This window comes from Manacus candei, unplaced genomic scaffold, assembly GCF_025592945.1.
Source record: "Manacus candei isolate 608988 ecotype Guabito, Panama unplaced genomic scaffold, ASM2559294v1 h1tg000046l, whole genome shotgun sequence".
Classification (NCBI taxonomy): Eukaryota; Metazoa; Chordata; class Aves; order Passeriformes; family Pipridae; genus Manacus; species Manacus candei.
The window spans coordinates 7,910,302-7,937,667 of NW_026138094.1; the positions used below are offsets into that span (position 1 = coordinate 7,910,302).

Genomic DNA, 27,366 nt, shown 5'->3' on the forward strand with positions numbered 1-27,366 from the left:
CCTTTTGCAGACAATGTGTCTTCTTATTAGCTATTTGTAATTTTTTTTTTTATTGCTGTGAGCAACAAAGGTGGTAGGTGAGGCTTTTTGTTGCAATAATTTAAGGATCCCTTTTCTGAATGCTCAACAACTTCTATCCAGAAGGAATTAAGAGCCCTTAACCTTCTGCCCTGCCAAGTTGGAGTTGAAAATGCCTTGGGAAAGAGTTTTGTGTAGGTACCAGTGTAAAAATGTACAAAAAGATTCACATTTTTCTCTTATTTTGGTTGCTACCCAATTAATAAAATTTTTGTTTTGAGATAAGAGGTTGTTTTTTGGAAAAGACAACTCGGTTGGTTAAGGGTTTGGAAGGTGGGGGAAAGGCCAAAGCAAATTAGATGCCTGGATTCAATTAACAGCTTCTGCTGCCTGTCCTACTTCCCTTTCTGTCAATTGCTGTTTCTGTGGCATTGTGTTAAGTGCACAGAAAATAGCTTCCGAGCTCCTTAATTTCTTCCTGCTGAAATTAAGTAACCGAAGAAGGGTACAGGAAATTCCCAACTCTGGGAAGGTGAATAGCCAAGGACAATAACCAGTGCAGCCATCTGGCTTTTAGCTGATGAGTTACTACTTCCATCTTACCATTGCTTCTCTCCCTTCAGTGAAGCAGGTCAGAGAAGACCAGCTGGGGACACGGGACCATCTTGCCTTAGATACACGTGCTGCTGCTGGTAGAATTCCATGCAGTGCATACAGAAAGCACTGCCACAATGCTGATAGCAGTGTTTCAAGCATATATTTGTCTCCAAGTTTAGTGTTTCCGGGATAAACAATTCAGTTCAGAAGTACTTGGATTCTCACATACTCTCATTGGTGCTTTCCCTTACAGAATTAACAGGGACCTTTAAAAAATAAGTGTGGTTACAAGGTAAGACGGTTTTGAATGGCCTTGTTATTTTCCTGCTGTACTCCTCTGAGATCTCTGGCCAGAGGAAGGTTAGGAAAACCTGCACTGTATTACCCTCATCTTCCTACCTCACCCTAGAAGTACCATGAGAATTCCTTCCCACTCTGTCTTTCACTGCTGGAGTTGAGATGGCTCTGTTAACTGCTAGTAGAAAGTTACCTTGACAGGTTTTGGCTGTCCTGGATGTTCTGTATTTTGAATAGAAAAGCTGGAATTTTCTAGGTTTTTGATAAACAGAGCTGCATGAGCCTTTCTCTGCCCTTTAAGTATTCCCTAAGGCAGTGTTTAGTTGAAGGCTTGTAGACACATTTCTTCTTCCTGGGAAGGTAAGGCAAGGCAGGGAACAGGACTTGGAGAGTGGCATTGAAAACATAGCACAGGATGTGCTTATGATATTTGTTTAGTTAATGGCTTAAAACAGGAGCATACTTTAGCTGTCAAGTATTTTATTACAGCCAGTATATTGTTAATAAAGTCATTATTTTATAATTCTACACTTTATAACATCTGTTTCTGAATGTTGGAATAAGAATCATGCCCATTTTCTGCACAGCTTAGGTGCATCCCAGACAGCTTTCTCTGTACTGGCAGTGATGTCCTTTATACTCTTCATGTGTGCTTTCTGAGCATCTTGCTGTGCTCACCAAGTGCCTGCAAGTAATAAAATCCTTTGTTTGATTATTGGCAGTAGTCTAATTCCTCTCTTTACAAAGTTTCGGATGACTTGGTGGTAACAGAGCTCTGATTCTTCCTCTTGATGATGGCTGTGATGGGCCCATCAGGTAATGCCTTGATTACATTCCATGCTTCAAAACGAGTGAGTCCTTGCATGGCCGTTGTGTGCACTTGTAACAGCTCATCGCCAGGCTGAACAGGGCTGCTCTGTTCCAATGCAGTCCCTGGGAAAGAAAATGAATTCCCTTCAATTCTTTATGTGGAGGAAACTTTAATGGATCTTTGACTTAGCAGTGAAATAGCTGGACCACTAGCATGTTTGGTATAAACCACCTGGTTCCAGCAGGCAATGAATTACTGGCACCAAACAAGATAATGCTGCATTTGCAAAAAATACTATTCCCACAGCTATAAATCAGCAGTAATGAAACCCACAAGTCTGCATCAGCTGGGAACATGTTGTGTATCCATTTAAGTGTGTTTACCTTTAAATATCCTGTTGATGATGATGGGTTTATCTCCCTGAACAGAGCCCTTCCCTCCTTCCAGGCTGAATCCCAAACCGGCAGGTGTTTTTTCTAGAGTTACAGTGCAGATTGTATCTCCAGTTGCTGGAAACAAATGGAGAGTTACCAGGTGGGCAGCACATAGTCTGAAAAGCTAAAACATCTGTTACAGAAAATGAACTTCTGGTTTGTTTGCAAAGGTACCATAAACTGTGAAATGAAAGAGAAAATGAAAACTTTTAATTTCTCCTTTTGTCATTTTAAGGCCCTCTGGGGAGCTGAGGAAAGTTAGTTGTGTTTGAATTCATGTGAGAATGGAAATACAAGACATTTACTGGAAGTATAAAAATCTGTTCCATGAACAAAATTTAAAGTAAACATTTGACTTGCTATTAGTTATGAAGACGCTATCAACTACAAAGCTGCTAATGTTTATTTGCAAATGGAAATAAAGCTACAGATCTCCAGATCATTCTTTAGGGAAAAAAAAACCCAACACAAAAATATCTTGAATGTGAAATATTCTGCAAAATTCTGACCTTGCTGTGGTTCAGATGTAGCCACCTGCTACATCGAACAATAGCACGTTGTTTGTTCAAAATTAAATTCTCTTTCACAGAGAACAAGTCTTGTAATAATATTAGAATAAAGAATCACTGTTCGCTGAATTGTCATTTTACCTTCAATTAGATGTGTTGCTACAATAACCATCTTTGTACATCTACAGAAATTCATATAGAGAATCACACTGGGTTTTTAGGGAGTTCTTTTATTTTAGAAATCCATTAATTCTTTCTCTTTTCAATGAAGTTATTCCAAATGTCTGTTACAGGAATGCTTTATTAACTGTGCTGTCCTTAATTGTGTTTTTTTTAGATTCATGCAGCCAGTGCTGCTTTATGAACACCTGGATTTCAGGTGATGAGTAAACACTTATGTGGGGACTGCAGGGTAATGCCACTAAACTTACCAGACTCTTGTGAAGCATCACTTGCTACTGAAGATGTACTAGAGTTGATTGAAGCATTGAGATTTGTTTCTCCATCTTTAGGTTTTCTAGTGACAACAACAGCTTGTCTGGGTTGGCGGGCCTGTCGCATGATTGCTGAGGCATCGTTGTGAGTCACACCTTTGAGAGACTTTCCATTAATGGATAGTACTTCATCTCCTTTCTGAATAGTTCCTTCCTGAGATGCCAGTCCATTGGGAAACACTTTGTGAACCTATTGAACAGCCCAGACACCACACATGCACACAAGGAAAGAGGGGGGGGAAAGAGGTCAAATCACTACATCATTCAGTTGATATTTTTTACCATGTGAATTTTTCATTCTTTGCCAGGAACGAGTTGCTTCTATCATGTTTCAGGACTGAGGACTGAAAAAATTTGTACAGAGAAGTTCTCCTGTGCACATCCCTCCTCAAGCAGCCAGGCAAGCAGTTTGGCCCCAGTACCAGATGGCCCAAGCTGTGCTGCCTGTGGTGTGTACATTGCGTATGCTACTTCCTGACCCTCTCTCTGCTCTGCTCGAGGGAGGAGGAAGGCATGAAGCTTATCTCTATCTTCCAGACCCCTCATGTATTTATGCACCCATCTCATTCCTCCAGAGCACACTGCTTGATCTTCTGTAAGCACAAGATGTTGGTTATTTCCTGCTGAGGGCTGTGTGTTCTGCCTTGGCTTTCAGAGCTGTTTGGGATTGGGTGCCCAAGGAAGCAGGACACTGCTGCCAGTCACCTGGATAGGCAGATCTGTGCAGAAGGATTCCCTTTTCACCTACTGAGACTGTGGTTCTTCCAATCCTATCAGTACAGCTGCCTGATTATTTGATTATGCCAAAAACCAAACACTGGAGCAGAAAACCAGCAAGGTTTTATGTTTTTAGACAGAGTACTTGTTTGGGGAGTATTTTTTTAAGAATTATGTTACTTACTGTTACTATTTTGTTTTCTAAATCAATGCCCCCTGCCAGGCTGAATCCAAGCCCAGTATCTTCTTCTTTATGCAAAATTGTAACATGAATATCATCAAATTCCTAGACAGAGAAAGGAATACAGTCAAACTTCTCAAAAGATATGTCACAATGATTGGAAAATCTGGAAAATCAGCATGTTTTCTTTTTCTCTATTGTGCATTTTATAATGAGACTTATGGCATAAGCATAACATTAAAGTTGCAAAGATTAACCAGACACATTCGCTCCACATCTTTCTGAAAATCATGCACAAAAAGCAGGTTTACCTTTAACGTTGCTTCATCTAGTGCTTTGACTTCCTCTATAAGCTTTGCTAACTCCTCAGGGGAAAGCAGAGAGATGACTGACTGCCCTGACACACCGGATGCTTGAGGTGAGCTGTGTTCCTGTCTCTCTTCCTCCTTCTCATTGTCTGCCAAGCTCACAGTGTATTCTCTCAACTCAGAAAGGCTGTCCCATTGTGGCAAGAGTGAAAAAGAAGCATTGAGTTATGAAAGAACATACCCAGAAAAGCAAAAGACAATTTTGGAGCAGTCATCTTTTGATTGTATTAGCCTGTACTTGGGGTGGTAATTCCTATAAGTATTATAAATACAGACAAATGTAAATTAATCATGAGTGTAACACAAGTAGAATCTATCACATAAAAGAATAAGGGTAATCCCTTGGTCCCAGGCAAAAACAGACTTTAATCTCCTTTATCATGGAGATACTAGAAATACTGCTCCTTAAGTAGGAGGATGTTTGAAATATACATGGGCGTATGTAGTATGAATTAAAAACAAGTGTAACAGTCATATGAGTCATTTAACCTTTGTGGTCTAAAAAGTTCCTAACTTAGTCTGTGCTTTACTGTTGTGTGCTACTACCTCAGAACTTTAATCTGTCAGCAGATCAGCACAGATGCTCACCAAAGCTGATCTGTAAATCTGAGTTTTAAACATGGTATCTTACTTTAGTGAAAACCCAGTGTCCAGGTGATGATGGTCACTTGCAGGTGAGAAAGAAGTCCCGTCCTCCTCCCCAGAGGACTGAGACACTGTGTCTGCAGTTTCCCATGCACTGTTTCCAGGAGAGGCTGGAGACTGAGGAAGGCAAAGCAATGATTTCATTAAAGCAGACGACACTTGGTTACTGATGGAATAGATTTTGCTGCACTTCTCGTCATGTGGCTTCATCATCTCACAAGCCTGCCTGGCAGTAAGTGGGAAGCTCCGTGACCTTAGACTGTGTGCTTTTGCTACTGACACAAGATGGGAATTTGCAATGGCTCCTGTTGTTAAGAGACTTGATAAAATTTCGGTGCTGGCACTGCTGCTTTTCTCTGAGCTGGCTGCAATATCCTCCCTGCGAGAGGAAGGTCTATCCAGGCTCTTTGTACCCATGGGCATAGGTGGCTGTTGCTGGCTGGTTTCACAACGTTGGAGGAAGGGTTGGTTTGAATGGGCTGGAGCCACCTCTGGCTCTGCTGCAGTGGGAGAGGATTCTTTCTGGACTGATGGTTTCAGGCTGAACCTTCGGTGTGTCTTTTCAGGTGACTGCGGAGCACTCAAGGATTCAAATGAGCTTATTCTTTGTTTTATTGATGATCCTCCAGGAGACATAAGTGATAAACTGGATTGTTTTTTGATGGAAATACTGTCAGGATTAAGAGGACTTTGATTTGCTTGTGGTTTTAGATCTGAATTTGCTTTCTTCAATCCTTTCAGGCTTTGGCGAAACCAGGTGGGCTTAGGTGCAACAGGAGGACCCTTTTTCACACTGTCATTTTCATCTGATTTTAGCCCTTTTGAACCGACTAACTCTGATTCTGATTTCTTCTGAACTGTCTCTGAGCTGCTTCGATTTTGATTCTCTTTCTTTTTGTCAGTGCCAGGTTGCAAATCTAAATGGACGCTGTTTTCACTCATGGTAGGATTAAATAAGCTTTTTATGCAATCAGAAATTTTAACCCAAGGGTCTTCTGTTGTTGTTGTTGTTGTATCAAGACTATAATCTACCCGTGCTTGTCTTTTAAGTACAGGCCTTTGTACTGATGAAAGTGGAGTCCCTGTATTAAAGAAACAGTGATTATAAACAAGCTTCCCTCTACTTCTCCACTCCTTATCTCTGCATCATTATTAATGCAGAAATTTGAATTTCATTCAAGCCTCTGATAGGTTTTTTTTAAAGTTTCTGAAAAGTTTAAACTTTTTAAAAATTAATAACTCTTGATCTACAAGTTCTGAATCCAGACACTGAAATTAACTGAAAAACAAGGCTCTTACACACTTATATGCGAGATCCCTTTTTAAAGGGTTTGCAAATTCTAAATGTAACCTAAAATTCTGGGGTGCTGAAGTCATGATACAAACTGGAACAGTTAAAATAGAAGCTTAAAATTGTGATGTTGTTTGCAGCCTAGTGAAAAAGGTGATGTTACAGTAAATTCTTTTTTAAAATGTTTTTTTCTAGTTTTTTAAGTATATCCTGCTCTGAAAGGACTGTCCTAAGGAAATCTTTGATGACTGTTTTTGCTTTCTTAAATTTGTGCAGGCATTTCCAGTTGATTTTTTCTGAAAAGTAAAAACTTGATTGTAATGTAGGAAAATTTTTTACGTCACAGACTGATTCAGCATTTTAATGTTAGATGTGGTAGAGCTGAACGGCAGCGAACTTTTGTTTGTGCAGTTGCACAGGTGCTGTTATCTGCTCCAGTGTAAGTTTTTTTTAAGGCATCATTTTTACTTTTTTTTAAAGATCTGAACAAGAAGTTATGGAATTACATAGCTATTTATGTTGTAAGAGACCTCTTGAGACTGTCTCGTTCCCTTAACACTAAGTTTCCTTGATTCTAACTAGCACAGCAGAAAGCTAACTTATCAGTGGTTTGTAGCATTGCAACACTAGAGCCTTGAAACTAGGCATAAAAATGTCCTTTAGAAATTATAAAATTAACTTTTACTATAAAATATTCAATTACTAAGCAGTTTCATCTGAAGAATATACCAATATTGTACCTGTCCATTAACATTTTTTATGGTAAATCATCACTTATGCTGCTTTTGATTTAGTTTCTCTTTTTTTTCCCAAGACTGGAATAATTTTTTAATAATAATTCAATAATTTGAAATTTCATCTGTTCACCCCAAAATTTACAGATACATTTAAAGAGAAAGGTGAAGTCAGCTCAATACCCATTTTGGCATTAAAACCAAATACTAGGTTTAGCTGAAAAAAAAGTTAATGGAATTCAACATACCTAAGTTTTCTTTTCTTTCTTGATCTCTGCCCACTGGAGCAGCAGTTGTGTGTTCTGTATCATGTGCTGTAGGAGAAGTGGTAAAGACACTGTGTGTTACATCAGTTTGGTGTCCCTCTAGCATTGGTTCTCCAACTTCCTGCTGAACAAACAGGAAAAAGAATTGTGTCAGAACGTAATTATGCAAACCACAGTATATATGTATCTGAAAAAAAAAAATCTGAAAAAAATACGTGAATCTGAAAAAAAGAAGAAACCACATACAAAAGTGTGGTATGCAGGCCTCAAACTGACAAAATGTTTGGGAAATAAAGGTTTGAAAAAAATATTTAAAAAGCAGTAATAAAACCTTCTTTTAATGACCTGAAATTCTGATAAGAAACCCTCTGTCTTGAGCATATACAGATATACAGACTGTCTTAATAGAGGAATTTGTCTTCCTGAACAGAGCTTGACTTTACTGATCTCAAGACATAAGTTTTTCTCATTATCTTTAGAACTACTAAGTACTAGAAAATAAGAAGTTGCAGTCAGTGATAAGTTCAACAAGTGTTTATTTCTCTTAATTTTACTTCTCAAAGGTGATTTTCTAGTAGGTGTTGAATATATTTTTACTGCTCTTCTGAGGGAATGTTAAAAGAGTGACCTTACATAAGGTGCGTAACTGAAAATTTCTCAGATAATAACATTATACGTGGACTTCAGTCTGATCTATATAATTTTATTTTGATGCTGCAGCTTGGAAGCTGTTTGGGGTTTTTTTGGTGGGTTTTTTCTTTTTTTTTTTCTTTGCATTGCATTGAGAACGGTTCATTTCTACTGCTACATTACTAAAGCTGGGGAAAAGAGGTTTCATTTTTAAATTAACCACAGCTTTGTTTCAACATGCAGATCTCACAATCCTTCACACTCATGCAAATGTGAAATGCTATCTTTCTGTTCTTTTAGATGAGAGGGAACTGAAATTTAGTGGCGTCCAAATACACATATAAAATGCAGACACAAGAAAGATTTTGTAAATTTTGCTTTACCTGAACACTTGCAGAAGGTGATGCAGCCACTTCTGACACAAGCTTTTCTTTTCTGTCTGCGTTACACTGGTCATCACATGTGCAGTCCTGCTTAAAGTATTTCCTTGGTGGAGGTTTGGGCTTTGACGACTTAGGTTTTCTAACCAGGATCTCTGATGATTTCTTAGTGTTTTGCAAAGGTCGACCTACTTCACTACAGGTAGGAGGGGAATTTCTCTCTGAATTATGAGCAGAGAATGAGCACAGCAGGCCAGGTTGTCTGGTAATTGGTACATCAACGCTATGTACTCTTGCTTTCAGGTCAGTCAGTTGGTACAGAGCACCAGTGCCACACGAGGCCCGGGGGTTGTAGCTGCTGTCGCTGCTGGAGCGGGTCATCAGCCTCTGGACCCTGCGGTTGCAGTAAGCAGCATTCCTTTCAATGTGTTTTTCACACGGGTGTCTTCCATGCCAGCTCATTTCCAGTCTTTTAACACCTGTGTCAGGAACACGTTCAAAATGTCTGTTCAATACATGCAAAGTGATCTCTTCTAAGATTCAGCTTTTAATCTTTTAAGATTAAATTTGCAGATAAATACCATTATCAGTGGATGCCAAGGTGTGATTGATGCATTGGTGGCTTGTAGAGTGAAGAGTCAACAGGTACATTCCTGGGCACCAAAATAGCATTTTCCATATATAGGTACACATATATGTATGTATGTCAGCAGTGTAGTTATACTAATGATAATTCTGTTCCTTTTGGTCCTTTAGAAGACATGAGGACGCTAAAGGGAGTATGTTACTGTGGGAGAATGTCATACCTGAACTGGGCAAATAGCTCCAAGCATGACTGCATATGCCTTTCCTCACAATTAGGGGATTAACAAGCTGTTTGTTCCCAGCACATCACCTGCATTGTGCAGTTTGTTGCTGTCCTGGTGCTGTCACCGACAGATAGTTGTTTGAAAAGCTCTAAGCAGAGGTTGTAAATAAGGAAGGATGAGCAAATGTGAGAGGAAGTTTGCACAAAAATTCTTTTTGGTAATCAGAGAGATTTGGTCTGTTCTCTTCACTCAGGCAACATATCATAGGAGACATGTTAGGAAGGTTGTCCTGTGACGTTTCTTCATCTTTCTGCTCCAGGTTACTTGACTGTTACTAAGGATTCTAATACAGCATGTACTCATCCTCAACATCTTTTAAGTCAAAATTACCATGTCTCAGTGAATGCACTTATTCCCTTACCTTCAGTGCTCCATTGATGTCTCTCCTTTCCAAATCTGTTGCTTTCCACAGCTTGTGCAACAGCTTCCTTTAGCTGTTGCTCAGACACCTAGGAAATATCATGCCATTATACTCTCATGAGATTGCTGTGGGGTGATGATTAACATTTAAACATTTATTCCTTTCACAAAGCTTTCCAAGTCCTGCAAGTCCCCAAACAGAAAGGCATAGACCAAGTTAAATCACACATCAGTTAATTTTAAAGCTCACTGCACACCATTATATTTGTATATATTCTAGAATAGATGAAGTATATCTATGGATGTGCTGTATAAAGTGGTTATTTAGGTAAAATGGGATCTTTCAAAGATAAATGTTCTTTCACATATTTCACTAGAAGTAGAGTTCTGGATTTACTAGTATAAGATGACTTAATGCAGCATAATTTATGCAACAATTTAAACTTGGTAATCATTTCTACAGTATTTGGTTTTAGGAAGCATTTTTCAATAAAAATTTTACAAGAATAAAATATTTTACTTCAATAATAATTTAATTATAAATATTGACTGGGCAAGACCTAAATTTTAATTACTGAAAGACAAGTGTAAAAACATTTCTTTAGGGGGAGATATGTTCCGTCTTTCAAATTATTTACTTATCATTGGGAATTCTTTCTTGGGTAAGAACTGTATTTTGGTTTATCCAATACTAATTGAATGTTAGTTCTGTAATTTCCTTATTCACTGCACAGAAACTCATGTAAGACTGTCTCCAGTGATCTTCAAATCTTGCATGATTCTATTTAAGATAGTGCATATCTCAGGTTTGTTTGTGTGCAGCGATGATTATAAAGAGATCAACACCTTTGTTGTCAACATTTTTCCACCCAGTTTAGATTAGCACTTGCTCCCTCCCTCACTCTTAGTTCTCAGTATGTGGTATACTGAAGGTCAGAAAGAATACAGTGTGCTACCTGTGGTTCAGGGTGTCTGCTAATGATAATTTGTACTGCACCAGGATCACAGTGGCTTAGCAGAGCATAAACTTCATTGAGAGTTGTATTTTGTACTGAAGTTTCGTTAATTTCAATAATTTCATCTCCACACCTACAGAGATATTAAAAAAAAAGGCAGAGGATGTAAACAAAAGAGATTCTGTCCCGACCTTGTCTCACCCATGTGAAAGTATGCAAAAGGAAAATCCATATGGTTAACCTCTAATTTGATCACAGATTATATCTGTCTGTTGCCATGACAGAAAATGGAATGGGAATGAGTTGGATGTCAAGGGGTTTTGATCTGTCTCATTGCAAGCAGTATTTGAGCTTTCTTCATGCTCAGCTATGTACACCTTGTGCCTGTGATCTTTCTGCTCAGCTGCTGCTTCCGCCTACACCTTCCTGCCTTTCAAGTTAACACTTCACTTTTCATATCTTTTTGTTATGCTAGTGCTATTGAAGGTCAGAAAGAATGTTATGTTTCTGCTACATATGAATAACTTGTTAATAGAAAAATTCTAATAACAAGCTATTTTAATCCTGCTGACTGCTAGACTGAGTCTTTCTAGATGAAATCCAAATTAGGCCCACATGGAAACTGAGACTGTCTTTGTTTACTCTACAAAAAATATCCCCATATATTAAGAGGCTGACTGAAGGCACTGATTTATATCACACAAGTATTCAAATAGTTTAAGACACAGCTCTTTCAGCTAAAGTCTCAGGCATGCATGAGAGGAGAGTTACAGAACACCTCAAATTAAATCAAAAAGCCTTCACTGAAACTGCAGTGTTCTGTTCAGTTCTCAATATATTCAACACTACTAACTGGTCATAAATTTTTGAAAGTGAATTTCTACATTCCCAGTAAAGCTCATTTCAGAAAATCTGCATTTCTATTGGGCAGGAAGGGATAGAATTTAAGTAGCTTGTATCAGAAAAACCACAAGAAAGCCAGAATATGCCAGGTGTTTGGATTTTTCCAAATACTTTCTCATTTGAAAATCTCCTCCAGTAGCAATGCTATATGCTTGTCTAAGACCTTCAAAGCTAGCCCAGGCAGGGCAAGAGACAGTAATTTCACTGGGTTGCTGTATTTCTGAAAATCCCACATCTCCTGAATGCACATGCTCAAACCCTGAGGATAGCACATGTTTAAAACACATGTTAGAAACCCAAAATTCACAGAAAGCACTATGTCTTCCTGCCCAAAGAGGTCAAAAATAAACCCATAAACCAGAGCAATGAAAAAGTGGCATAAGACAGTCTTTCTCATCCTACCTGAGTCTCCCATCCATATGTGCCACTGAGCCTGGCGAGAGGGTGTGAATAAAAATCCCAGAAATACACTGGAAGTAAGGGATGCTACATAACCCAATTCCAAGGCCGACACCTGGTTCTGAAAAAATTAATAATAATTAAAAAAAAAAGGTAAGAAATAGTCAAAACAAACCATTGGAGAGACCTTTCCAAAAACTGTCTTAATTTTTTTACTGCACAAACCACAACCAAAGTCTTGCATTCATGAACGTTGCACTTTCAATACTGACTGCTGCTTCCACTCCTTTTTTTCTTTTCCTTTCTATTTTTTTATTGTGTGGTTGCTTTGAGGGCTTTTGTCCCTCTCATGATTAAAGTAAGTGCACACCAATATTGCTTGTGGGGTTCCAAGATCTGGTTGTTGACAAGAGCTTTATTTTTTCATGTGAAGGATATGAATTTGACTCTGCTCGAGTGAAAAAAAACCCGAATGATTGGCTCTTGAGGACAGATGGTGTTCAAAATCCTGCTGTTGATAGGTAGTTGTTAGCACTGACAGGCACCAAGTATATTTAAAAAACTTAGTTCAGGAAAAGAATCAGATTAGTGAGGAAAGGCTCGCTGTTCAGAGAGCAAATGAACAGCGGTTCATCAATCAGTGCTTTGTTGTCAGTGATCAGTTAATTTCAACACTTACCTTTGTTTAGGGTAACTTCCATTATGACCCTGTCATTGGGCTTTGTAGGATTTGATGAGAATGATGCACTTTCTGAACTGAAAGAGCTGTTTTCTTTGGTTATGCATGTGCTGGAGCTCAGTGACTGACACAAGAGGGGTGACTGACAGCTGGAAGCAGAATGAGGTGTGCTGAAGCTTGTCCTGACTGTAAGTGTCAGAAGACCCTTTTTGGCCTGTTAGAAAGAACAGAGAGTGAATTAATGGGTTGAGTTCACGTATATGTTGTGTGTAAAGACAGAGATTGTTCTGGAAGAAGATTATGTAACCTTGAATTTTTGTAAAGCATCATAATGTGTTAATCCATGCATGGATTCTCCGTTCAGCTCCAGGATTTCATCACCTGTTTCAAAAGGCAAAAAATAATGTTACTATTACCATATTATGCAATAAGATACATACGTGCACTCAAAAGTAGCCTTGTAAATGCAATAATGTCAAGCAGGTGTAGAAGTCACTTATTGCTCATTTCAGCTTCACTTCAATCTGTCTTTAGGTATCATTTTCTGGGAAGCAGGCAAAGTGAGAGAAGAGGGATTTCCCACCTTCTTGTAGCCTTCCATCAGCAGCAGCAGCTCCACCAGGAAAGATGGTTTTGACATAGATGCCTATTGGTCCATAAATGCTGTCTTTCCCTCCAACAATACTGAATCCCAAACCCTAATTTATGGAAGAAAAACAGTGTGTGAGGGCCTGTGATCAGTTGTCATAATAGTTCATTTGCAGTTTCTTCTGCATTACCTATTTAGGCAGTATTGTCAACAGAGTAATATAATCCATGAAAAAATAGTCAACCACATTCCAATAGTAAGAACAAATGGGAATTTTCACAAAATATCCCATGATTTGCATTTTGTTTGTTGCAATCAATTCAATCACTATCCTAAGTGCATAGAAAGGTCTGGTTTGTTCCTGGTAGCTCTTCTTTTCCATCTCAACAGAACCATGTTTATAGCTCAGCTCTGACTTGAAAGAAGCTCTGAAGCTGCTGTGCTGGTGCAACTTCTGGATGACACAGAGTCTATGATTTCAATCCTACCTCCAGCTGCCAGAAAGGGTAGCAGTGAATGTCAGTGTTGATGTTGCTGGCTTGATGTGGATGTGGTGTTAGAACTTGAAGGTTCTACCTCATCAAAGAGATACTTCAGAAGGTTAAGAAGCAGGTGAATGGTAACTAATCACTCCTGGCAAAGACTGGATATGAATTGGCAACCCAGAAGCAGCAACATTGATACCTGAATTCACTTCCCTGTGCATAGCAGATTACATTTGTGAAATGAAGTAAAACTCTATGGTAAATCAACACAGCCAGTCTTACCTTCCCTTGTCCTTTCATCAGTACAATGTTTGAAATTACTGAAGCCTGTGAGCCACAGGAAGTGTGCACTAGCTGTGCTGTACTTAGGGATCTAGATGATCTTGAAATTGCCTGTGAACATTAAAAAAAAAAAAAGGGGCTCACAAAAAATTTTTAATACAGAACCAGAAATTTTTGGACATACATTACACCTGCTTGTTTATTTGAAATTTTCCTCCTTATAACTGATGGTACTAAAGATTTTTTTTTCAGTCTCTCTAATTTTCATAAGCCATTTTTTATTCAGACAATTGCTGATCACTGAATTTGTCCTGCAGTGATTAGACTGGAAAAAAATAGAACGTTGACCCTTCAAGTGGTGCATTGGTGTAGAAAGATATATTTTATCTTGGGACAAATAAAACCAGTTTTGCTCATGAAAGTTCTTCAGACCATGAACTACTCTGTGCTTCTGCTTATGTGGTGAACCACTACATAAGCATCTTTCTACTGCCGAAAGAGGTGAAGCACATCCTTTTTGCTTGATAACCAAGGTGAGCAATTTCTCAGTGTTCTTCCTCCCTCCATTCCACAGAGAGTGGATTTCATAACTCCAGCCCCTGAGATTTAACCCATCTTAATGGGCATTTAATGGAAATCTCCTATTTCAACATGGAATTGGGTATCGCAAGCTAATTTAAGCCCTGACAAAAGTCATTACCTAAAGCTAAGTATGCATGAAGTTCAGCAGGGCCAGAGTTAATTGCAGTCATTACACATAGGAGAGAGTTCAACACTTTTTTTTTTAATGCAGCAAAGTGAAACTAACAGCTGATGAAGCATGTGGAAAATCAGCCAAAATTTTGTCTTCTGCATATGTGAGAAAATAGGTCTCAGTTTTGACATAAAAACAAGATTAATTGTTCAACATGGGATTAGGAACATGATTGAGAGGGAGATGCCTGTGCAACACCAAAACCACACTCTCCAAAATACATTCCTCTACTAGATCAGGGTGATTGTTTATTCCATTGTGGATCTTCTAAATCTGAAACAGGAAATTTTCATGTGTCTTTTACTTCTGTGTGAGAGGATGTATTTTTTATATGTTTGTGGTGGGTAGTGATACCCAAAACGAGGATGCTGCCAAAGAGCCTCTGCCAGTGGGCAGCACACGCCACGCAGGGCCTTTGAGGAGTAGGGAACCCAGTGAATCCCTGAGGGTCTGTCTGTGTATGTGGGTGTTGTTTGATTGGTCTTTGTGCTCCAGTTTGCCCTTCTTCACTTGTGTTAAAGCCCTGGGTGAGGCTGTGGCACTGCAAGGGTGAGGGACTGGCCAGGAAAAGAGAGGGAGCAGCAGTGAGTCCCCCAGCCTTGCTTCAGGCACAGCAAGAGGTGACAGTGAGGAACTTCACTTCCATATCTCCCTCCAGGCTTGAGCTTGGGAACCACTGGCCATAAACACCATCAACCTCTTTGCCCTGCCCAGCCTTCGCTGTCCCAGACAATGGTGAGTTGCTGCCAGTCTCTAGCCTACATTAATGGGGTGTTTAAATCTTTCTGATTCAGTGTGGGCAGAAATTGGGATGCCTTGTGCAGCCAGTGCAGCAAGGGCAGCCACTTCCAGCCATCAGGTGAGTCCATCCTTCTTGTGGCCATGGGTAGGCCAGTGGAGGTGACTGGGGAGGGTGGTGGCAGTGGGGTCCAAAGTGGGGCGGTGTGAACCGCATAGGGGGATTTACACACACCATAAAACTTGTTGGGGCAACAGGAGGGAGAAGTTGCTGGAGAAATGGGGGTTTGCTGGCATGAGCCTTTCCTGGTCTCCTGCCCCTCACAGAGGAGGTGTTGGGGGTAGAAAGCAGAGGAGAGTGACCATCGTCCCTGACAGGGCCTGGAGAGAAGCTGGGTTCTGGTAGGAAAGCGGCTGCCACAGTCACCCAGAGTCTTATTGGAGACAATTTTGTCTGTTTTTCAGGTGATTTCCTGCAGCACTTACCGGGGCTCTCCCTGCAGAGCAGTCCAGCTGCTGGGAAAGAGATTTGCGGCTGGTGTGGAGAGTGTGGGGCTGTCGGTCCCTGAGGGGCACAGCTCTCCGGGGTGCCGTGCTCTCCACCTCCCCCATCCAGAACGGGCTCACACCTGACACAGAGAGGCTGTTATTGTTCAAGCGCTGGACACTTCTGCACAGTCATTTTATCAGGTAAACGTTACTTGGAAATGGTTTTCCTCCCGTAAATCTCTTTGTGAAGGGATCAATCTTTTCAGTCCTCACTGTGGGGATAGCCTAATGTTAAACATAATAAAAAGCAAACATTCCCTACCAAACAACTCTTGACCCACTTAGAATACACCTTAAAAATGCCCCATAAAATGTAAAGCTTATGCACAAAACCTGACTGTAGGATTTTGTGAATGGACAAGCTGAAGGTTTTATGCATCAGCAATTCTTAGCTAAGGATTCTGGAATAACTTTGGACAACAGTTGCCATTTCTTTTAACACCCCAGTACCATCACACCAGGAGGTTCTGTGCTGTGCATTCCCTGAGTATTACAAGTGAGCAGATGACTTCTCTGCCACTTACTGGCTGAGTTACTGCGAGTCCTCTGACATGCAGATTTACTGTGCAGAAAACCATTCTGTATTTCCAAAGGCCTTTCCTTACCCCTTGGCGTTTCCTAAAACAAAAACAAACAAGCAAACAAAAACAAAAAACAATAACCAGATAAACAAGAAAAAACTCTATTGCTATGCAAGAAAATTTTGAATTGGTCTAATCTTAAAAATAAATTTTATCCTAATTTGGCTGGCACAAATTTCAGCCTGAATCAAAACATATGAAGAAAAATTAATTATTTAAAATAGATAGGATGATAAAGGAGAATGTAGCTCAAAACTTTGTTATAAATATTAGTGTAACAAAGTACTTTGTTAGAAGTATTGGTGTAACAAAGTAATAAAATAAAAATAGATTCTGATCTTTAATCAAAACAGACAGAAAATTAATTGGACACTCCCAGTTGGTTCAGGTAGACTAATAGTTTGACGTGTGGGTGAATTGTAGCAAATGCTTGTCTAATTTCTGGGGTTAACTGGTGCTTTTGGGTACTCAAGCACCTTAGAGGGGTGTTATATTCAAGGGAGAAATTCTTAGACCCAGCTTTACGATGGTGGCTAGGTGTTCAACTTCTGATTTCAGAGGGTTGTTTTTAGTCAAAATACAATTTGCATGTTTAAAAACCTCTGAGGATTAGGATTTTGTGTTTAAAAAAAAATCAGTATCTTCTACTTGGAAAATCCTGTTGCTTTTGAAAATATGGCCAGTAATTCTTGCACTTAAAAACTTGTAGATAAAACATTCAGGTTTATAAAGGCAGGTTTTTAGAATGGTTTGAAAATAAATAAATTATCACATCTGAATAACAGTCCATGTTAGGAGTAATTTCTGTATGTGTATAGTTCCTGCAAGTCCTGCTTTTGTTATGACATTGATCCTGAGGGAATCACAGTTGAAGGAAGAACGTTACTAAATACAGACAGAATATGGAAAGTGATATGAATACAGTAAAACTCCAAGTACAAAAGCGTTTTGCTCAGCAATATTCTACAGGGGCTAAAAAGACCACAAGAGCAGCATAAGAGCACGACCTGTATGTTCTAATCTTTCTGGAACCAACAAACACTTCATTCCAGAATTCTGACTTCAGTGGTTCTGTTTGGAGATACCTCAAGATCTAATGAGAGAAAATTTTCCTCTTGGACAGCAGGTGGAGGTATTGCCAAGTAGCAAAATCCTACTAGGGATTTTCAGTCCCATTCCCTTAAGGAACTGTTCAGAATAAGAAATACAGAGAAGATCCTTGAAAAGGAATTTTGAAAATGATTTTGCAGTGTTTCTCTTACCAGGTTAGGTAGCTTGGAAAGCCTTTGCTATTAGCTATAGATCCTAGATCCACAAAACTACTTCATTACAGGGCCTGCTCTCTGACTCCTGGATTCATGGATCTTCCCTTTAATCCACCTCTCAATCCGCATTTGTTCAACTTCTAAATGGAAAATTAACATTGGCAAGCTATGTGCTTCTAAAAGGAGGGGTTGTACAGCCCTTGCTAGAGTTTCCCATGGCCTTGGCCTCCCCATAACTTCTGTTTATCTGGGAAAAAGCTATGCTGAAAGTCACCAGAGTCTGACCACAAGAGGTTTTGGGTTTTGTCAGGAAAGGCAAAACCATGTTCTTCAAACGTCTGATGAACAAATACCTCTCCTCTCTAAAGTAAATGTCAAATCACCCCACACTTGTGGGAGTGGACCACAGCTTTCATGCTTACTTTGTTAGCCATCAGGATGTTCACCAGCCGTGTCGTTGGGTGAATGAGAGATTCGGCCTCCTTCCTGGGCAGATCTTTAAGTGACTGTCCATTTAGTGTTAACAGTTCGTCCCCTGGGCTCAGGCAACCATCCCTTAAAAAAAAACAAAACAAAACCCAACAAAACCAGAAACATTTGCATATTATTTTACAAAGAACAATATGGCACTGTTGTGCTACATGTCCCCTCACTAACTGAGGAGTTGGCTGCAATTCTCCCTTTGCCTTGAAGAGGGCTGCCACAAGATGCCTTGATGTGTGATACACCTCATCCCTTGCTCGGATTTTCTCCTGTTGCTGTTCTATCCTGGTGATCAGTGGCTGCCTTTCCACATTTTGCTAACTTCTAGGCAAGATATTCCTCCTCTCTCACCATCTTGCATTTGCAAATTGATCAGAGACTATAAACACGCTTTACTCCCTGTCAGAACCTTGGTTCACATTGTTTTCCAGCAACCTTGGTAGGCTGGGGCCATCCTACACTGCCCTTTAATAGGGTGACTAGGAAATCATGTTTGAAAACTTGATGTGCACGCTCTCTCATTCTTCCAGGTTTTATTTCTTAGTGTAAATTGGGAAGCAATAAATTCCTGAATGTTCATAGTTCTATTTTTCTAGAACCTCGACCCATGTCTCCAAATGTAAGCGTAGTAAGAAGTTACTCCCAGGCATCACTGCTTTTCTCTGGAACAGAGCTTCAAGGCATAGCTTTTCACCCAAAGCTGGTCATGCAAACTCCATGCAAAAAAAAATGTCTCTCTAATAACTTGCTGACTCCATGTGTACGGTACCTGCTTGCTCGGCCTTCAGCAGGCACGTGGCTGCCTGTGAACCCTTTCCAGAAGGATGAACATTTTGGACTCCTGGAGAACTTGAATCCTGAGCTGCTGCTCCCCGACGTTGCACACAGCCTGCAGATGCAGCTGTCCTGATTCAGAAGATGAAAGGTTGCATAAAAGAAAATGTACCAAGGGTGTTAAAAGTTGCTTACACTTATCTTGAGTCTTTTTAAGAAATACAGAAAGTGTTCACATTCTTAGAACCAGATTGCCTCCAAGAAGAATAGGAGCAGGCCTTTAACACTGTGCAGTTGAGAAAGAACAGTGGTATTATAGAGTCAGTGTTTTAAAAAAGTTGTTTTCCTTAGAACTTCAGTGGCTTCTGGCTACAAGAGGGGAGAATTAGAATGTAGTGTCCCTTTGCATAGAGGGGAAGAGAACAAATAATAGACTTTTCACAGTAACTGGGCAAGCTTTGCCTATACTAACTATTATAAGAAAAGACAGGGAGGAAAATAAACACATGCCAGAAAATTAAATGCTCTGGAAAACAGAAGAGGTCTGGATGGAAAATAAGTGTATACAAAACACTAAAAGCTCCACCCCTGCTGCTGACTTGTTAAGTAGGGGCAGGGGAATAGAGAGGTCTGCAACAGTGGAAAATTCTTTGTCCACTCCAGACTGGTTGAAGTTGCTGTAGTCTGTGTTGCATCTGGAGGACTAATTGTAAGCATATTTTTAATGCAGTTGTGAATCATTAACACACGGCTACGCAGGAGGAGAAATAGTGTCTTAAGACTTTTAAGGAAAGCAAAGAATGGAGTGACTAGGCACATGAAGCACAACACATTTGACTAGGAAATATGCTCCTGTGGCACAAATATGTGAACACTTAAACATTCTAAAGAGGCAAGGAAAGCTGGAACATTAGCACACAATTTCTTCTCCATTTGCTTAGTATATGTCCTGGTTCAAGTATTCACTCATTCTGCTCCCAGCTGAACGCACCTCCTCTGCCCTCGCCAGCCTCTCCATACTCCACAAAGTGAAGAGGACTCTCAGTGTATCCTGGTCCAGGCTTGTTCCCAAGAGATTTGTGTGACTGAGGTATAGATTTCTGAAGGGGAGGCAAATTTCATATGTTAGGACAGGCCACAAAATATAGCAGTGGTCAACTGTCTGTATTGCTCCCTGGGCCCCTGATCAGAGTGGCATAAACTGTTTCCAGTAATCTGCAGTCCTCTGAGACACAAGGAAAGCTGTGTAGCCACTTTCACCGTCAGTAGGGCTCCATTTCTGCCCTAAGCAGAGTTCCTCCAGCCCTGAGAGTGAGAATCATTATGCTCTTTCACCACAAATCAATAGGGATCACATCATACCTGACTGGCAGCAAACACAAACTTTAAATTTACAGCAATGTCAATAAAGGTCATTATCTTTTAGGCTGACTGCTGAAGCCTGGCTCCCATTCTGAAACCTGCCAGAGTAAATCTGAGGCTGTGAATGAATGAAGTATTTAGCTTGGAGCCCTAGGCTCACTGCAGGCTGAGTTCAGTAGGTAAGGGATAAGGGCTGTACTTGTATTGACTGACTCGTTAACTCTGTGGGTTTACTTGCATTCCAGATTGTCTGCTTTTAACGAGGAGTGTCTGAATTTTACGAAGCCTCTTTTGTTCACAAAGAGTGCTTCTAGTGAGTAATATGTTGGGAAGCGTATAAGCACGGACAGAATTCTGTCTTAAACCAGTTTGTTTGAACTCTAATGTTAGCTTTGGAGATTCTGTATTTACTTTTCACCCAAGATAAATATCTTGGGAAATACTTACTTGCAATCAGGATTACATTATGTTCTTTTTTTATATCTTATGGCAGTGCTTTGAAGTCTTCGGCATAGTAACAAAATAAAGATTAAAATTCTGATACCTTAAAATTTGAGATCTTGAGTAGCCAAAAATGTGAGCTCACTTTTCTGTTTGTTTGCATTGGTCCTTTATTTCAGGTATGATTATGAAATTACAGGCCAAATTTTGCATGCATGAAGTATCCTTTAAAACCCAAGGGGTTTTCAATAGGGTAGTGTGCTTGCTCTAAAACATGAGAAATATAAGAGAGATATTAAAGGCAGGAAATTGGCTAAATATTTTGAGATGTCAGCTGATTGCAGATTGGGGGTGTTGTGAAAGAATAATGGTATTATAATCTCAGTGTTTAAAAAAGTTATTTCCTTTCTTTTTTCTGTAGTCAGAATTCAAATTTGGACTTGCCAACTTATCTTCTTATGAGTCTTTACTGTTATATAATGCTCCCCTGAAGTATATGTGTGCCCTCTCACAGATACTGGTCAGACATGCACGCAGAATTTTGCATAGCTATTCTCCATACTTCAGTCTCTTCTTGATTTTCCAGCTGATAGGCCTTTTCAGACTGTCTCCAACTCACCAGTGTTAAAAGTAGAGTCGTGCTGGTGCCTTACATATAACCTGTTCACAGTGTACAGCTACTGTGTTAGTGGTACCTGTAAATATCCTCATGATTTCATGTCCAAAAGTTATGTGGCTCTCACCAGTTTCACGGGACATCACAGAGTGCAGTGGGTTTGGCTTTGAGGTCTTTCAGTGCAGAACTGTGTGAGTCCCCTGGGGAAGACACTGTGTTTTGTACAATGGGACACGTGCCAGGCTGGAAATTCTGGGTTGTACTGGGACATACATGTGAAATGACACTAAAGCAAAACTGATACAGATATTTTTGTAAGAGCAGTAAGTTGCGTGCACTTAGTCACTAGGAAAGTAGAGGTTAAATCTGTTATACACTGCAGAAAAACCTTGGGAACATTTTTTGTTTACACATGTAGTCATCTTACCAAGCTGGGCTACATTTCAAATCAGCTCTGTGTCTCAATCGTTGCTGCAATTCATTTAGGTGAATAATTTAAAAAAAAAAAAGTTTTTATTGGGCTGTGGACATGTGACAAGTATCTGTATGTTGTCAGCATCTGTATTTTTTGGGTCCTGGTTATAGATCACTGCATTCATATCCAAGTTATTGCAACATGACAGAAAATTAATAAAAGCTGTTCTGTAGAAAAATAAACATTTGACCCAATTCATGTGCCAGCAGTCAATTTGCTTTGGGTTTTGTTCTTTAATATCTTTTTTCCTGTCTCTCTGATTATTTTATGCGTAGAAATACTGTGGATGGTTCCAAGAGTAAAGACAGTATTTATTTTTGCACCCTTCTCCTTTTCAAAGCATCCTGCTGGTTTTGAAAGGTAATTTATAGCTCGGAATGCAATGAGTACTAAAAATTTGCTAAAAGAAGGTTGGCAGGTTTGGTGTGGGGGCAGGTGGATTCTAGTTCAACCTTGTCTATTCAGTATTAGAACATATGTTTAAACCTGAATTTGCTGCCAGTGAATAAAATCTCTGCTTATAAAGGGCTTTGTCTTCAAGCACTTCAAGACTCTGGGGAAACTTTTATCTGTGTTATAATATACACTCAAAGCAAAATTTGTATTTAAACTGCTTGGCTGAAAGATAAAAATCAAAGATGGAGTTCAAGAGCATTCTTTAATGCATTTTTTTTCATAGGTGAGAGCAGATTAATTTTTCTTGTATTTAGTTCTGGAAAAGTAATTTGCACATCCAGGCCAACCCTCTCTTCCTGTCCCCCTTTTTTGTCATGCAAAATGCAAAACTTCTGAGGATGTTTTTTATCTGCCATTTAAAAGATTTCTTTTTCCTTCGTGTTTTCATTAGACATTTGTAGCCAGTCTCATCTCAAAACATCTAATTCCAGATGTTGTTTAGACATAAGGGTAACCATGGCATCTGTGGAAAACTGAAAAACTTTTGTGCGCTCTGAAAGTAAGACACAGTAGTTAGATTGTCTGAAATGAAGTGTTATACAAGGCTAGTTCAAGTAAGGTCTTGGACTCAGTTAACCAAGGGTATGACAATGAGCTGACTGACTGCTGGTTTAAAAAAAGAAAAGAAAAAAACCCCAAAACAAATAAACAAAAAAAATCTAACAACAGTACAATAATGAATTTAAATATTTAGCTTTTATGGCCTTCTGACTGTGAAATAGCTGGGATTTCCAAGAGAATAGAGTCTTTGGGGATTTTCTTCAAGAAGAATTTTTTTCTGCATCAAGTTTAACAAAGAAAGGGCCAGAGTTGCTCTGGCATAAACTCACTCTACTGGTTCTGATGTATCCTAGCCTGATGCTTTGGTCTTTGGTCTTATCAAAATATTTATAGTAAATGTAATTCATTTTCCCAGCAGCATATTCCCTGTGCAATCAATAAAATGGCAGAAGCTAGAAAGAATGATGCAAGGAGCAGGGCATGGGTTTAAGATTCTGCCCTAGACAGGCAATTCAGCACATCAGATGTTACAGAAGGACCTTTCCACCCATCATCTGGCCTTAAGTATGTTTTTCTGGGAGCCTTTGCCCTGGCTTGTGTTTTGCAGCACTCACTGTCTTAATGCAACAGCCTCTTTCCCATCTTTCTCTGAGGATGACATGGCTCTTGTGTAGCAAAATCGAAAAGGCTGGGAAGACAGAAAGAGAGAACAAGTAGGAAAAGTAAGGAGAACACATAAGTATCTAAATAAATGCAGCCTCCTCTCTTGGCTTTGTTTTTCTGTCCTGCCCACGGGCTCATGTTTGAGACATTACAGTCTGTTGCCATAGCACTTGTCCTGGTACCAAAGGGCCAGCTAACTGGTGTTTGCATAAAGGCAAGTTAAGAAAAGTATGTTCTGGTAGTGACCAAAGGAGAAAAATTACCTTTTGCTTTTTCTCTCCTTTGAGAAGAGGGGCAGGAACCAAAGGAAGCAACGGTACAGAAGTTTCTAGAACCAAATAGAGCCATGCAGTCAGATCAGCTCAGATCCAGTGTTTGCATAAAGAATCAGCCCTTCTCTATTCTGGTTTATTCTAGATACTATTTCAACCCTGCTGCCAGCCCCACTGACTGGTAATTCCCCATGCTTCCCAGGGCACTTGTGGTACAGGGAAGAGGTAATAGAATGTTTCTTGAATTAGTGGAAGTGCTTCTTGAAGCAGCTCTCAGACCCAGCAGAGACTGCTGTTCTCTGAAGAATAGGAGTTTGTATTGTCTATTTCTGCCCAGTTCTCCCAATAACTGGCATAGTCTCTGTAGTGACGTGACCAGGCAAGGACATCTTCCACAGTGTTTGCTGTGGCAGTGCTCATGGTATCAGATACTGCTTGCAATTTCTTTGGTTTCTTTTCAGGCCATCTGAAAATTGCTGATTTTGTGAGAAGCAAGCTATAAGGGAGATCTGCTTGTTTATGCATTGTCAAGCTGACATTCCACCATACCACACCAAGCACACCTCATCTTGGAAGCTATGTGGTGTGGCAGCTGGCTGAACAAATGACACCCTAGGTAACCCTGGGTCTCTGGACACGATGAGCAATAGTCAGTATAAGTGAATAGTGGAGCACAGATACCAAATGAATTAAAAGACTGTTCATCTGCTCTCATCGTTGCTGACAGAACACTAGAGAAGGAAAAGAAATCTTTTCTATTTAGTCTTGAAACACTATTTGATTTGCTCTTGATTTATTGCTTGTGGTGAATCTCATGCCCAGGGAGATACTTAAGGCTTTTAACAGAAAAAAGGAACTCGTATTTTGAATACTGATGTTACAGGTTCACCCTTACTCTGGAGAAGAAATGTACCGGGAACATTAAATCATGCAGCACTTCTAAACATTCTCCTCTCCTTCCATTGTGACAGCAAATATTAAGTTGTTCAGTTCTGTGGGAGTTATTAACACCTTCAGAGTTATGGTTAGGGCTGCAGGTGCTGGAAAGCAGAAGAATAATGGAATAGCCTCAGCAACACCACTGTAAGAATGGAATCAATTTTCTTGAACAAAGGCAAGGATCCTTCAGCTCTGAGTCACACATCATGAATTTCTAAAGTGTCACATGGAGATGGAGAGAGAGAGTATTACACTGGGACTTGAAAAATGCTTGTGGACTCCTTAACGAGAGAGGTCTTAGGCTTAAGCTTTGTTAAGACGTAGTACAGGAAGATTGTACTGACAGGCTGTTGCCATATGGAAGAGAGAGATCACTGCGTTCATAATACAGGGGAAAGCCTCAGCAACAGTAGTACAGGATAAGGTCAGTACGGCTGTTACCAAAGTTCATCCTATTTACCATGATGAGATAAGACTTTTTAGAATCACTCATTGATCCATGACTCTGAAAGGTATGGAAGATTAGCAAGTAGCATTTGAAGAGGTTTATATTGCTATGAGAGCTCTGGAGTGGGAATTTAATGGTACCCCTTGTCTGCAGGGGCACTAAGCAACCCAAATGCTGCTGTAAGGGACTGGGCTGATGACTAATTTATGTCACCATCCATCCCGGCTCCTGCCCCATCCTGGTCAGTGACACTGAGGCTTCAGCCAAAGAGTGGATTTATACCCTTAGCAGTTATATTTTATCTGTGCAAATGTATTAGTTATGGGACTTACCCTGTTCCCCAGATTCCTCTTTTAGCTGCTTACCAGCTATAAAAGGCAATGATCTAAACTTACAGCCTGCAATAAGATACTGAGTAGTTTCATATGGATATGGATCTCAACAGTTACTGGAGCCCTGCACGCTTTGGAGATACGCAAGCAAGTAGACCGTGGCAGCTGACACACACCTAAGTGCTTCAACTTTTAAAAAGAGAAGGTGGGGAAGTCCACAGGGGCCAGCTCCTTCACTCGCAGCAGGGAATCAGCAGTGTTCCAAAAAGGAGGCGATGGTATGGATTTCAGGTGACTGAGTGTATACTGGGACTTGGTCTTGTTTTCTGTCAGAATGTAATAGCAATTTGTTTTGGTTTTGCCTTCATGCTGGGACTCTGCCAAGGGTTGAAAAACCTTGTATCCATCCTGCTGCTGTCTTTGCAATGTTGGGCATGCTGTGATCATTAGCAAGAAACTCAAGGAGTATAGGGAGATTCTGATTTTCAGTAACACTGTGCCACTGTGTTTTAGACAGAGTTCTAGTTTTAACCAATTTCTATGGAAGGTAATAATAAAATAATAATAATAAAATAAAATATATATAAGAAAAACATTTTAGGTGAAAGAATCAGTTCTTTCACATGAGTAACTATTTGCACAGATAAAAGGCTTATAATAAAGGAGGTACCAGGAGGATGCTTGCAGTGAGGTCCCTTTTACACATCAGGTAGAGAGAAAGTGGAAAATTAGGTTATGCTACTGAAAAGGAACTTTCTGAAAGCATCTAAATATATTGTTCAGGTTGAAAAGTTGTTTGGATTGTTAGTGTTAATATAGTTACTTGATTAAAGAATAATATTGAAATACAAGGCTGTTAAGACTTTTTATATCTCTAGGAAGTGTGATGTCTCTGGTGGTTTTAGAGCCATCACTAGCTTCTTCATGAATCAGAGGGAAAGAGCATCTTCCTACAGAATCTCCTGTCTTCCACAGTATTAATATAATTCGTGCATGCATAGCTTATGAGATCTTATGGTATTGCACTCTACAAATGTACTTTACTATAGTGACAGCTTTATATTTTGAGCTGAATTCTGTACTGCAGGTAGAACACACCAGCTGTGCTAATCTGAACACTGTGTGTCCTGGAGTCACTGATTTCAGCAGAACGTCGATCAGCAGAGTGCAACAGCACAGCAGGGATGCTAATACATTTTCGTGCTGTTTATGCAGATCAGGAACACTGCAGGCTCTAAAAAAGCTGAGTAGAACCCTGTGTTCCTGAGAAATATGAGTTAATTTAGGAATTTATTAATTTAGAAACTACTGTAATGGGAAACATTACAATATACAGCACAAATTGCCTACCTTGGTGAGTAACTTTCTTCTCATGTTGTTGCAGTTCTCATTTGCAGCAGCTTTGGACTGGACCGTGCTGGTGATCACACGTGGAGGATCGGGTGGGCTGTCTTCTGTCTCCGATGTGCATGGCACTTGTGTTCTAGGAGAGCAGTCCAAGTCCTCTTGACCCCAGCTGGTAGACATCTCCAAGGGATCGGGGCATTTCTCGTCGGGACTTGACCCATCGTCACTGTTTTTGGCATTGCAAAGTATAAGTGATCTTGAAATGGAGCGAAACTTCCTCGACTTCCTGTTCCCAGCGTTGCTCTTTTGATCCATCTTCAGAGAGCCACTGCTCTTCTTCCTGTCATTCTCCCATTTGTGTGGCATGATACTTTCAATAACTTTCGCCGCTTCTCTGGTGCTAAATATCCTCCAGGAAAGGAAATATAAAAAGTAAGTTGCAATATACCCCACTTTCTCCCACTAATAACCTACAC

The 27,366-nt window shown here is 39.9% G+C and overlaps 1 protein-coding gene across 1 annotated transcript; it reads right to left on the reverse strand.

Annotated features, from left to right (window-relative positions):
* Positions 1-27,338, reverse strand: IL16 (interleukin 16). The gene is made up of 20 exons (XM_051796576.1): positions 26,894-27,338; positions 19,034-19,170; positions 18,204-18,336; positions 16,460-16,553; positions 15,873-16,015; positions 13,895-14,005; positions 13,122-13,236; positions 12,846-12,919; positions 12,539-12,752; positions 11,863-11,980; positions 10,558-10,690; positions 9,603-9,690; positions 8,376-8,851; positions 7,345-7,486; positions 5,058-6,153; positions 4,370-4,553; positions 4,062-4,163; positions 3,098-3,350; positions 2,107-2,232; positions 1-1,845 (listed from the first exon to the last, which is right to left on the reverse strand). The coding sequence occupies exons 1-20, from the start codon at positions 27,254-27,256 to the stop codon at positions 1,652-1,654; spliced, it is 4,296 nt and encodes a 1,431-aa protein (XP_051652536.1). The 5' UTR covers positions 27,257-27,338; the 3' UTR covers positions 1-1,651.
* Between the last annotated feature and the right edge of the window lie 28 nt (positions 27,339-27,366).

Excerpts from the sequence above, each read along its gene's own strand:
- IL16 (XM_051796576.1), bottom strand. The coding sequence starts at position 27,256 with ATGCCACACAAATGGGAGAATGACAGGAAGAAGAGCAGTGGCTCTCTG. Across the intron at positions 7,487-8,375 it reads CACCTTCTGCAAGTGTTCAG|CAGGAAGTTGGAGAACCAAT; the intron begins GTAAAGCAAAAT and ends CTGTTTGTTCAG. Across the intron at positions 4,164-4,369 it reads TAGATGAAGCAACGTTAAAG|GAATTTGATGATATTCATGT; the intron begins GTAAACCTGCTT and ends TTCTCTGTCTAG.